At 38.8% G+C, this 12,515-nt stretch overlaps 2 protein-coding genes across 3 annotated transcripts; one reads left to right on the forward strand and one right to left on the reverse strand.

Moving 5' to 3' along the window:
• The first annotated feature begins 4,164 nt into the window (after window positions 1-4,164).
• LOC133736735 (triacylglycerol lipase 1) lies at window positions 4,165-8,776 on the forward strand. 2 transcript variants are annotated; one of them, XM_062164329.1, is made up of 10 exons: window positions 4,165-4,465; window positions 4,597-4,707; window positions 5,376-5,516; window positions 6,294-6,404; window positions 6,509-6,652; window positions 6,731-6,771; window positions 6,884-6,960; window positions 7,760-7,855; window positions 7,944-8,238; window positions 8,471-8,776. In XM_062164329.1, exons 1-10 carry the CDS (start codon window positions 4,280-4,282, stop codon window positions 8,487-8,489), a joined length of 1,221 nt encoding a protein of 406 aa, XP_062020313.1. In that variant the 5' UTR covers window positions 4,165-4,279; the 3' UTR covers window positions 8,490-8,776. The 2 variants fall into 2 exon arrangements, with proteins under 2 accessions (XP_062020313.1, XP_062020312.1); XM_062164328.1 differs by having other exon boundaries at window positions 4,166-4,465; window positions 7,944-8,776.
• Window positions 8,777-9,317: 541 nt separating this feature from the next.
• Window positions 9,318-11,157, reverse strand: LOC133736734 (putative UDP-glucose glucosyltransferase). Its single transcript, XM_062164327.1, has 2 exons — window positions 10,450-11,157; window positions 9,318-10,247 (listed from the first exon to the last, which is right to left on the reverse strand). The coding sequence occupies exons 1-2, from the start codon at window positions 11,053-11,055 to the stop codon at window positions 9,423-9,425; spliced, it is 1,431 nt and encodes a 476-aa protein (XP_062020311.1). The 5' UTR covers window positions 11,056-11,157; the 3' UTR covers window positions 9,318-9,422.
• Between the last annotated feature and the right edge of the window lie 1,358 nt (window positions 11,158-12,515).

A 12,515-nucleotide genomic window follows, 5' to 3' on the forward strand; every position in this document is an offset into this window, starting at 1 on the left:
TTGGAGACTGGGAGCTTTGGTGGTGAAAGGTTTGGACTATGGCAAAATGTCTTTTCATTTTTGGATTGGTAGATTGGTGCAATGAACCTGGTCCGGGTTCTTCAATTTAGGAAAAACAAATTGGATGCTCTACCAGCCAATAGACTTCGACTAGAATAAAAACCTTTTTAGCCAATTTTTATTTTAGCTAGTTTCCAATATTTTATTTTTTTGGGTTCTTACAGTCTTGGTGTGGGTTAAAAATGTACTACTAGTCTATGCTTTCTGCCCAATTCTCTTCCTGCTTTGTGCAAGGGTAACCGCGTGTGCAAATAATTTTGTGTAGTACTTTATAATTTAGTGTATTTATCTTTAGTTAGAAGTTAGGGCCGTGATCACTTACCCAATTTTAGCCCAAAAATTGTCCACTTACTCCACCAAGAGTTTTTTAGCCCTATTTACCCAATCTAACAGTGTTTGACAGTATTGCCCTCATTTTAATTAACAAATTACACTCATATATCTTTCTCCTCCCCCTCATCTATTTCTCTCTCTCTCTTTCTCTCTCTTTCTCTAACCTCGTCTCAGGCTCTCTTTCTCTCTCTCTCTCTCTCTAAGCCACCACGCCCACCACTCCACAGTTGATGTCGGCCTCCACCGTCGCCGCTCTGTCCCACCGTCGGACCACCAGAGGATGATGTCATCCAACTCCACAATCCCAACCCCTCTGGGCTTCATCAGTTTTGTTCGTCAGATGTCCGGGAAGCTCTCCATGCCGGAATCGGGTCTGAGCTTCGCCGGTTTTGTTCGTCAGATGTTCGGGAAGCTTCGAAGCTACACGCCTGAATCGGGTCTGGGCTTCGCTGGTTTTGTTTGTCAGATGTCCGGGAAGCTCCGAAGCTCCACGCTGGAATCGGGTCTAGGCTTCGCTTGCAGGTCTCGGACGACGTCAAAACTGTGGTCTATTGGGGGGCAATAGACAGATTATTGTCCCTCAATAATTTCTTAACTGTGGTTAATTAATCACTGAAATTAGAGTTTTGATAAGTCTTATGTTGTTTTGAGTTTATTAAAGTATAATAATTTGTTAATGATAGAAACTGGTGATTTTTGGGGTGGTCTATTGGGAGGCAATAGACAGATTATTTCCCCGCAATAATATCTTAACTGTGGTTCATTTATTACAGGTCATTTCAACAAAATGCTGCTAGATTCATAAACCAAAATAATTAGGTTTATTGGGGGGGGGGGTCATAAAAACTTTATTGCCCCCCAATAATTTTTTTATAGATGGTCAGAAGTAACTCAGTTTTGTTTTAAATTAGTTTACAAAAGTACAGGTATTCAAATTCAATACTTGGTGAATTTAAGTCCACAACGAATTGGCTTTTTTTTCACACTCTCCACTTCACTTGAACCGCTTCACCCTAGGCCTCCCGGGTGGCCTCTTAACAAGAATAAATGCACCTAACAACAAAAGGATCACCCATATTCCTCCAAAAAATAACAAAACAAATATATTATTGCCCCGCAATAAACAGATTATTGTCCCCCAATAATATATCAGAAATACCAAAACACATTAGAAGCAGTCTTTAAACACAAAGGAAAATATCACTAAACACAATTATAGAGACTTTACAACAATTAAGACACATTATTGCCCCCCAATAGGACGATTATTGCCCCCCCCCAATAATCTCGACTCCGGTTGACGATTTTCCCCACAATTCCAGTCATTTTGCAACAATTCCGGTTGACCGTTTGCCTTCACACTGATTTGACTCCAATTGCAACGACTCCGGTTGCAGCCCGGGACCGGAGATACAATCAAGTTGCGATTTCCGTGATGATCAGTCCCCTGCGAGAGAGACAGAAGCAAATCGAAGACGTACCCGATTCTACTGGCGGTCGTCGATTCCTTCAGAAGGTCCAACCCGGCCTCGCCGAGCTTCTCAGCGACGAGGACCGTCGGCTTGGTGTCAAGCCTGGCCGCGGAGAGCACGACGATGAGTTTAGGCGCGGCGATGGCGAGAGCCGGCGACGAGGGCGACCTGCTGGAGGGATGGAGGGAGGGAGAGAGAGAGAGAAATCGGTGAGGGGGAGAGAGAGAGAGAGACTAAGAGGAGAGAGATTGATCAGGGCAAAACAGTCCAAAAATATGAAGAAAACATGTCCAACTCTTAGAGTTTTGGGTAAGTGGGGTTTAAAAATAAAAATTGTTGTGTAAGTTGGCAATCTCGTAGAGTGTTTGGGTAAATGGGGTTAATTAACCCAAAAAATGGGTAAATGATCATTTCCCCTTAGAAGTTTAGAGGGGCTCCTGAATTGTAATTAGGGTGGTTCTAGTTGGACCTCCAAATTTGCTATTTGGACCTCCCATGCTTAGTATACCTCTAATTTATTTTTTAAAATACTTGAAAAGCTAAGTAGATCTCCTTATTTTTACCAAAACACCATTGAACATGAAATACAATAATCTGTTACTTTATTTTTTATCTCTATCTTCAACCATGAGAAGAAGAATAAATCAAAATTACATGATATTGCTCTCTTATGAGTAGGTTTGTCCACCAAAATTAATCAGAGAGTTGGTTCTCGATCTTGATATGTTGTTGAAATCCCTTTGAATTTGCTAAAAGAAGGATTTCAAGGGTTTTGGGTTGGAAGATCGAGTAATAACTATATCATAATATTCAATTAATTTAGTTTAAGAAAATTCCAAATCCGATTGTTTTGAATGTACTTTTGTATTAAATGATGGGTCATGTATAGAAATTATTATTTTTACTTAATTGTTTTAGGTAAATTAGAAAACTATATAGCCAATATAAGGAAATTTCGGGGAAAAAAAATAATTTAATTGAATGTTATATTTGGTTGGAGGAGGTAAGAAGAGTATTTATTTATTTATTTTTCTATTTTTCTTTATTTGTCCTTATTTGTCTTTTCATGTAACTTGACAAAGTCTATTAATAATTGAAAAAAATTGGAGGTCTAAATATCAAATTTGGAGGTCCAACTAGAACCACCCTTGTAATTAATAAAATTACCAAATTGCTTAAAAAAATATTTTATTGAAAGATACGTATATTTCTTTTCCGCACCATCCCCATATCATCCTCTACATCAAAATTAAAATGATAGACTAATTTTATTTAATCTCCTTAATTTCTATACCTTAATTCAACTGTGCACCTACACTTCTAAATTCATGTACGCATATGCTCTCTTATTTAGTTATTTTAATCAATCTTGTCAAATAATTAGAATTTCATCAAGTATTTTGTAAATTAAAATTGTGATTTTAAAGTCTCTATTTTATGATAATGTGACATGTAAAATTATATCACAGGTGATGAGAGTTTTAAAGTATATCACATAGTAGTTGGTGAAAATGGTAAGGGTTGAATAGGAATCATCGATATTGACAAATGTCAGTAAACAATCAATAGATATTGTAACTAAGAACATAGAGAAGATCTTGCATGGGGCACCCGTAGGGACACGTGGTGGGGAGGGCCAATCACTGCCCAGTAGGGGAGGTGTTTTGGGTATTTCACTTTAGGGAGCATGGGCAGTTTCGAAAAAAATGAAAAATTTCATTTCTTCTGATTGGCTGGCCGTAAATCCACGTGGTGGGGAAACCCCCACCTAAGAATTTCTCAAGAACATATATATTGATTGAGTACAAATGTCAGTAAACAATCAATAAATATTACAATTAAGAACATTCCATAGGAAACAACTATTAGAACTCAAAAACAGACTTCTACTTACAGAATAAGCACTAAAGTCATCACACCAAATACTACCAGACAAATCGGTGTCAGTTACTTCACCTTTATAATATTCCCTTCAATTTCAAAATCTATATTTTAATCTCTCTTTAACTGTATTCCTAAAGGATGAGCCATTATTCATAAATTCACTCGGATTATGTTTTCATCAAAAGAAAAAATATATATTAAAAATGGGTGGAACTGCCTAAATAATTACTTTATTTTTTTTACCATTATCTCCAAAAAGGGAGTCATTCGTAAATTCGCTCTTATTTTTTGTTTGCTTAAAGATGACGAAGGTTAGATGTGGATTTGTACCCAATCACGTACATCCACGTGTTTAGTAGTTAGTACTACTGGTCGTTGGCGGTTTGGCATTACTCTTCCAAAGCGCGCGTAGACTGTACACGCCTGAAACTCCAGTACCCCACCCGTGAAACTGAAAATGGATATGAATGCCATGCAAGCAAGCAAAGCATCTGCTCCGACTTCCCTTCCGGCTCACTCGATCATTCTAGATGATGGCCGCTTCGCCGCCGTTCGCAGTGGCCGCTTTCCTCATCGCTTTCTTCATCTCCAAAATCGCCGCCGCACAGTTCCCCCAAAACTCAACCGGAATCTACAATCTCCACCTTCCAACACCGTACCAGTCTCTCTGCGCCAGTCTCATTCACCCCTCCGGTTACCCTTGCTCGGAGCACAAAGTGAGTCCCTAATCCCCACTCAATCAATTTTGCATATTTGATTTCAGTCTGTCTCAATTTGCTGACTTTGGGAGAGCTTAGCTCTGATCATGACGATTGGATTGATTGATTTGTTTGGTAAATTTGTGCAGATTCAAACTAGGGATGGCTACTTTTTGGGTCTTCAACGCGTGTCGTCATCGAATTTGGATTTGAGAGCACAGCCGGGTCCTCCAGTGTTGCTCCAGCATGGACTCTTCATGGTGAATTTTATCTGTTTCAAATTTCCCATATTTATTCACAATTGCAATGACTTTATTGTGTGAATTTGGGATTGATGCAAGTTTTGAGTCTGTGACCTGCTTTATTTGAACACCAAGCCATAATTTTTTTTTTTTTTTGTCACGTGCTACAACTGTAAAAGCCCACAATTGTGAAGTATAGTACTCTTTTGGATGAATGAAACCAATAAATTGTGTGTTTAGGATTGAAGTATAGAAGTTTAGAAGGGTGGAGTATACCAAGTCTTGTGGTGGAATTAAATCGATAGTTTTATGCTATGATTGGTGTTTTGCAGACTTAGCAAAATGCATAGAAATAGATGATTGTTTAACTTCAAAAATTAAGGTTGCGATTTATTTGTGCTTTTTTGATAGTTTAGCTCCCTGAAGAGTTAATAGACTTCTAACTTGCTAGTTACGTGTATATCCCATGCTAAGGGCTTTCTTGTGATCTTTATATGTCACAATTTTATGCTTTCTGGTCTGAAGTTTTCTGGTATTACGTATTGCTTGTAAAACAACAATTAAGACAAAGTTTTGAACATGTGTGGGATAGACTTTCTGGAATGTACATTGAGTTCAATTAAACCTGTTTACCTGTTTACTTGCTCCCCTTGATCTTATGGTTCCTGTTTTTCAATTTCATACAGGCAGGTGATGCATGGTTTTTAAATTCTCCCGAACAATCACTGGGCTTCATCCTCGCAGATGAAGGCTTTGATGTATGGGTAGGAAATGTGCGTGGAACGCGTTGGAGTCAGGGGCACATATCTTTATCAGAAGAGGATAAGGTCAATTGAGCGCATGCCATTTGTTTTGTCTCCTGACTATAGTAATTTGTTTTCTGTCATTTAATGATAAGTGTGTTCCAGGTTTTTTGTGGCTGCCAGTTGGCTGCTCCTTTCAGTTGCTGGCATGCAAGTATTAATGGAAACTCTGGATTGTACCCCTGATTACTTCTGTGAATGACCAATCTGTTATACTTTTTTGTTAACGGAAGAAAAGACGAATCACATATGAACTAGTACCATACTCTTCCTGCCTCTCACTAGTTTAGGGTTGAGCCTTCAGAATATAGAATTCTATTACGGAAACAGATAAAGTAGTTTGAAGAAGGAATGCACCTATAGATAGGATTCCTGTACAGGGACATCAGGAATTAGCAAGTACCTTATTTTCTTGATAAGATCATAAGAGACATGTTACTGTATTTAGTTTCTTTAACACTAGCTAGTTTATGTTGAAGCCATCAGAATACAGAATTCTATACGGGAAACAGATAAAATAGTTAGAAGAAGGAATGCACCTATAGATAGGATTCCTTTACAGGGATGTCAGGAATTAGAAAGTACCTTATTTTCTTGATAAAACTGTGAGACACATATTACTGTATTTAGTTTCTATAACCCTAGAACTTTCATGTAATTTATGTACTCAACATATTTCTTGTTGATTGGTAGTGTGAACATATCTTAAAGTTGGTTGGAAAATAAAAATATATACAATGTCTATAATTTATAATTTACTTATTTCCAACCTGACGTTACTTGGCTTATGCTTTATTGCAGGAATATTGGGATTGGAGTTGGCAGGAATTGGCTCTCTATGATCTTTCTGAAATGATTAACCACATATATTCGATAACAAAATCCAAAGTCTTTATTGTTGGACATTCACAGGTCTTACATCTCTTCTTCTACTTCATACCTCACCTTCCTGTATGCTTCTTGTTACTTTATGGTTTGAATTTTGGAGTTTGAACTTAATTCATTCATGTCCTTAGGGAACAATCATGTCTTTAGCTGCTCTCACCCAGCCAGATATAGCAGAAATGGTTGAAGCTGCTGCTCTTCTCTGTCCAATATCATACTTGGAACATATCAGCACTCAATTTGTAATTAGAATGGTTGATGTGCATCTTGATCAGGTACTCCTTGTCTGCATCAAGTTAGATTGGATGAATAGCTTGTGGTGATAACACTGATGACTATGCTCATTTTTGCAGATGATTCTTGCTATGGGCATCCATCAACTAAACTTTAGAAGGTTTACCCTTACTTTTCCCATCTTTTTTTTTTCCTCTACTATTCTTGTTGCTTACTGTAAGGTACATTATATTAATCTTACCATTTGTTGTACACCTTTACATTATATGCAGTGATTGGGGAATTAACCTTCTGAATTCAATATGCGATGGCCATGTTGACTGCAATGACTTGCTAACGGCCATAACAGGTTCTACTTCATACAGATACTACTTCTCTTCTCTGCCCCCCTTCATCTCTCCCTCATTGTGTGGGCATGATATGTTGAGATTCCAAGCATCTATGGCATGTATCGGGCACTTGGCTTGTTGGCCATTTAAAATGTTTGACAGGAAACCCTCTGTGTGTGTGTGTGTTTTTTTTTGGGTAAATTTTCTGATAGTGTTTCTGTGACCGGGCTGCATATATGGCTTGGAGTAAGCACAATTAGCCACTTTCCTCATATATTTTTCTTTTATTGTGGTTCTTTCAGTCGTTTTAGCATGAATGCTGTATTCAGTTTTCTGGCATTGCCTCTTTCCTGTCCTTCATCAATGGAGAGGCTTATGGTAGATATCAACTTTATTTGCTATCATTTCAAAAGCAATAAGATTATAGCTTATGTGAGCTGCTGTTGCCTTTCAAAGATGAAACAAAACCTTGTAAGACATCCCTTGATTTTTAATTCTTAATTCTTCTGAAAGTGTCTTTTGGCAAGATCTGAAAGTTTTTGATATAGGAATTACTGAATGAGTGATTGAACTGTCAGGTAGATATGTATAATGGACCTCACCTTGCTGCAAAGTATGATTTAAATAGCCAGTAGACATGTTTGAGTTGTGGAAGATTTCAGTGTGCATATGATCAAGATTGAAATGCCGAAGTTGCTTCTTTCTGACAATTTAAAGCTTTTCATCTTGTTATTATTTATTATTAAATTTCTATTAATAAGATGTGCTTTGATAGCATTTTAGGGAATAATTATTATAAGGTGTTTGATACCATTTCAGGGAAGAATTGTTGCTTCAATAACTCACGCGTGGACTTCTATCTGGATTATGAACCCCACCCATCATCTGCAAAGAACTTTCACCATCTCTTCCAAAGTATGCTCGTACTGTTCATATTAGCAAGAATACCAGCTGTTTAGACCATCCTTTTTCTACACTGATTATTGTATTTTGGGTTTGGCAGTGATTCGCAAGGGTACATTTTCAAAGTATGACTATGGCATCTTGAAAAATCTGATCGAGTATGGTCAGTTGAAACCCCCTGCATTTGATCTCAGTCTCATACCCAAGTCGTTGCCACTGTTGATGGCTTATGGAGGCAATGATGCTCTAGCAGATGTGGCAGATTTCCAGCACACCCTCAAGGAATTGCAGTCTACTCCACAGTTGGTTTATCTTGAGAACTATGGTCACGTGGACTTCATTGTCAGCACAACAGCCAAGGAAGATCTTCATGATCAATTGATTGGGTTTTTTAGGTCATGGGGAAAATCTAGTAGTTCTTAAATTGACTGCTTTTGGTTTATAAATGTAGACTGCACTTGAGTTTTCGTGTGCATATCTTGTAAATTACATTGTTTTATCTTTCTAGTGGTGATGATTCTGATGAATTAGAAAATTTTTAGGATCAGGTAGTATGTATAGAGATTTATGTACATATACATTTCTGTATCGTAATTAGTTTTACTTTCTGATTTGGCTGTGAAGCAGACGAGGGAGAAGAAGATGAGAAAGTTTCTCACTTCTCATTTCAAGATGGACTTGCGCACGTGCTTTCGGCTAAGTTTCATGGTTGGCTCCAGCCTCCAACAGCGAAATGGAAGAGTGTCGCAAAGCTTGCTCATGATCTTGGCCCTCAGCTGTTGGTTCTTGTACCTTGCATCGTATAAGTGGCATCCTTGTATTCTAATAGAGAATATACCTTCTCCAATACTTGTATACTTGTATGTATATGTTTAATTCTGTAAATTTTCGTATTAATTGTTCTGTGGGTGTCAAAGAAATATTGATTCGTGATTCCGCGATTGCAGATTCTCTGGTCACCACTGGACACCAGTCTATTCACACACTTCCCAATGACAAATGGCAATATAAATGATCACCCACAAAAACATGTCGCCGATTTACGAAGTACAAGTCAATTTTATCTCTGATAGTGGGTTCACAGATCACCCGGATGATGAAGATTCATTTGGGCAGGCATCGGAAGCTATTTTTAACCTGTGGCAGGCAAGAAGACACAGGACTCGGAATCAGAATATAACAAGGAGGATCTGTCCAATATTTTCCTTATCAGATATTTTCTCTGATTCAGAATTTTCATATTCATCCCTGAAGGAAGAAAACCTTAAATTGCGTGCCTTCCTATTAGCCACAAATTAAGCACAAAAAAGAAAAGAAAATGAAAGAACATTTCCTGAGAAACATACTTTCACTACGCAACCTCTTGGGCACCGACCCATTGTGATCATTTGCCAAAATGAAACATGGACATTTTTTAAATTATGGCAGTGACTAAACTCACTCGAGACTTAGAGAGAGACCGCACGTAACGGTATATGAATTGAAATCAAGACATTACATGATCTTGGCATGCATTAGTCATTTTCATACGTGATTTAACAACATAACTTACTAGACAGTTTTTTGAATAAGAATCGGTTTAAGTAATACAAGTCCTTGCAATCTCGTCTAGAAAATCTTGAAGGTTGCGTTGGGAAGAACCGCCTTCAGCCACCGCCTCCTCCGCCACCTTCTTCCATCTCAAAGCGTTTTGCTTCAACTCGACCGCCTTCTCCCCCACCGTCGCCTCCAACAAGCACTTCTCAATCTCATCTCTCAGGACCAACCTATTCTCAGCTTCCCCTCTACACAACCTAAGCCCCACACCAAACACATCGACCAAGTACTTGGCATTGGTGACTTGGTCACCCCATTGAGGAAAAGTCACCACGGGTACTCCCAAAGTCAGTGCTTCTACTGAAGAGTTCCAACCACAATGAGTTAAGAAACAAGCCAAAGAAGGGTGAGCCAAAACCTTCTCTTGCGGACTCCACTGCACCAGTTTTCCGTTATCCCCAACCTTATCCAAAAACCCTTCTGGCAAAACATGTATGTCGAACCCGGCTGCTTTGCGCGGCGGCCTCAGAACCCATAAAAATGAAATCCCAGAGCTCAATAAACCATGAGCAATCTCATCCACTTGCTCTTGCTTCAAGTACACAATGCTCCCAAAAGAGATGTAAACAACTGATGCTGGAGGTTTTGAGCTGAGCCAGTCGAGACAATCATCGGCTTTCATCAAGTCACCGCGAATGGTCGTGTTGTTAGCTTCCGGAATCTTGAATAAGGGCCCGACTGGTTTCACTATGCAGACTTTCGACATTTCTTCAATGGTCTCAGGCTCAAGTTCTTGTATCGTGTCCATCAATACGTAGGACGACTTGGATAACTTTTTGAACTGGCCTAAAATAGCCATACCGAGAACCTGAAATACATCACCAAATGATATGTCAGTACACAAATCGGTACGTATCTTAGACACTAAAACATCATCTAAACATGAGAAAATAGGCAAAGTTTATTGGCATGCACTTGGAGAAAGTATATATAGTCACGCACTGATGATTTCATGGGCACTAATATTAATTAACAATAATAGCTTGAAAAGAGATATTCAATATTAGTACCCTAAAGGGAGCAAAAGGATGCAAAAAGCTTGGAATCTCATCATGCTTCAAAAGAGGCATACTAGGCAGCTGAACATCCAAGTCTGGTTCAGCTTCAGTCGGAAACGCCACCGCCCCGGTGTTGTAATGGTAATAAGCCGAGAACACAGCACAAGACTGAATCCAAAGCGTGGCACAAGGGATCCCAAGCTCAGTAGCAACATCACAAACCCAAGGAATGAACGGGTTGTTCACAAGGCACGAAACTCTTACACCACCTTCCTCACCATGCTTGTTTATCATCCCAGTCACCAACTCCTTCCCTACTTTCTCAAGAAGTGGGATGTAGAAGTCCAACTGGGTTCGCCTCGGATCCTCGGGGTCAGGAAGCCCGTCGTCAAAGAACTCGAACCTGATAAATCCATTGCCAACTGGTGAAGGTTGGTTGTCGACGATGCCATTAGCCTTTCTCATCTTATTCCCATAATCTTCAGTGGTGGAGAAAGTGACCAACAAACCCTTGGAAGCTAGATGTTTGCCTAACCGCAGCATAGGGTTTATGTGGCCTTGTGCTGGAAAACACACAAGAAATATATGAGTAGGAGTTTCAGATCTAATAGTCCCCATTCTTTCCTCGGCTTTGATTCTCTCCACTTCCTCTCGTACTTGTTATATGTTTTTGTTTCCTTCAAGTTTCTGTTCGGGGTGGTTGATATTTTTATCAACAACTTAGCTAATTAACTGGCTGTGATTTATCCGCATCGATCATGGTCCTTTTGTTATCACAGTTGACGATGACTATAGGAATCAAATTTGCTCACCACCTTTGGTTAGATGGTGATACCACCACTCCATAAACATTTGCCAAGTGTCTTATAATCTTTTTTTTTTTTTTTTTGAATAAAGTGTCTTATAATCTAACAGTTAAATTTTAGAATTAGGTAAATAAATTAATAATATTAAGGGGTTAAGCCCGTATGCCCAAAAACTCATGGTATTTTGCCCATTTGATCCAACATCTATGTATTTTGCCCAATTACACAACTCTTAGGGGAAAAGACTCATAAGGGTAGTCCTTTCTAAAGTAGTGCCTAGTATATCATATGCTGACTTTTAGGTTCAAAATTCACTTTTTCTTAGAAAACCCTGTTCCAACTTTTGAGAAAAACAAAACTAGCCTTCAACATGCCTAAGTTTTTCACCTAACGGCTCCTGCCTAACGGTTACTTTAACAGGCGGAATCACTGCTGCTTGTTTCTATCCAAAGCTGTGGCCAAGTTTTACTAAGCTAAAGAAAATCTGAGCCAAAAGAGAGTATATGATAATGGCAGATCACAATTAGTAAAACAACAGATAACGGATAACTTTGTTGAAATAAAAATTTGATGAAGTGGGTGAACACACTGAAATTATTTATATAAACATAATCACATGCTAAGAATTCAGAGCCTCATTCTCAGGTAAACAGCTAAAAAGCTGTTTAGCTATCCATGAGACTGAGTTACAGTACTTACTTGTAATGAAAGCACACTTCACACTAGACAGAGAAAGATCACACTGCTACTTCTTGAGAGAAGACTCTTCTGCTCAAGTTCTTAAGCTATCTTACAGGTTGTGGAAGTTTTTTTTGATGTGTGGGGTTTTTTCAATGCCTTTACAAATGAAAAACAAGCTCCTTATATAGAGAGCGGACTCCAAACTTAAATTCAAAAACATAAAATATACAGTTCAACTCCGTGATTTCCTGCTTTCCTGAGTGCTCCTGTTGGTGGAGGTCGGACAAGGAAAAGGCAGGTTCCCTTTTGGGTGAAATGTTTTTCACCTTTCCTTTTTCGAAAAGCAAAAGTAGCTTTTGGGAAGAGTCCAAAAGTACTTTCGGTGTTTTCTACACCTGCTGCTTCACATGTTCTCGTCTGTTTCAGAGTGGTGGCCAAAGATAAAGGAGTTGTTGTCTGTCTGGGCCATGCGAGTGGTTGTCGCATTGTCCTCGACGTCTGTATCAACATACATCTTGTAGTGGTTGTCAATTTCAAGTTTTTCCACCCATTGCATGCATGCCATTGTCGAGTCTATCTCATTTCTGGTGA

Source organism: Rosa rugosa, chromosome 3 (genome assembly GCF_958449725.1).
Source record: "Rosa rugosa chromosome 3, drRosRugo1.1, whole genome shotgun sequence".
Classification (NCBI taxonomy): Eukaryota; Viridiplantae; Streptophyta; class Magnoliopsida; order Rosales; family Rosaceae; genus Rosa; species Rosa rugosa.

What these genes read in the sequence shown, in the direction of transcription:
- LOC133736735 (XM_062164328.1), top strand. Translation starts at nt 4,280, where the DNA reads ATGATGGCCGCTTCGCCGCCGTTCGCAGTGGCCGCTTTCCTCATCGCT. An exon ending in ACCCTTGCTCGGAGCACAAA is followed by an intron (nt 4,466 to 4,596) that starts GTGAGTCCCTAA and finishes AAATTTGTGCAG; the next exon opens with ATTCAAACTAGGGATGGCTA. An exon ending in CTTGCTAACGGCCATAACAG is followed by an intron (nt 6,961 to 7,759) that starts GTTCTACTTCAT and finishes ATACCATTTCAG; the next exon opens with GGAAGAATTGTTGCTTCAAT.
- LOC133736734 (XM_062164327.1), bottom strand. Translation starts at nt 11,055, where the DNA reads ATGGGGACTATTAGATCTGAAACTCCTACTCATATATTTCTTGTGTGT. An exon ending in ATCCTTTTGCTCCCTTTAGG is followed by an intron (nt 10,248 to 10,449) that starts GTACTAATATTG and finishes GATGTATTTCAG; the next exon opens with GTTCTCGGTATGGCTATTTT.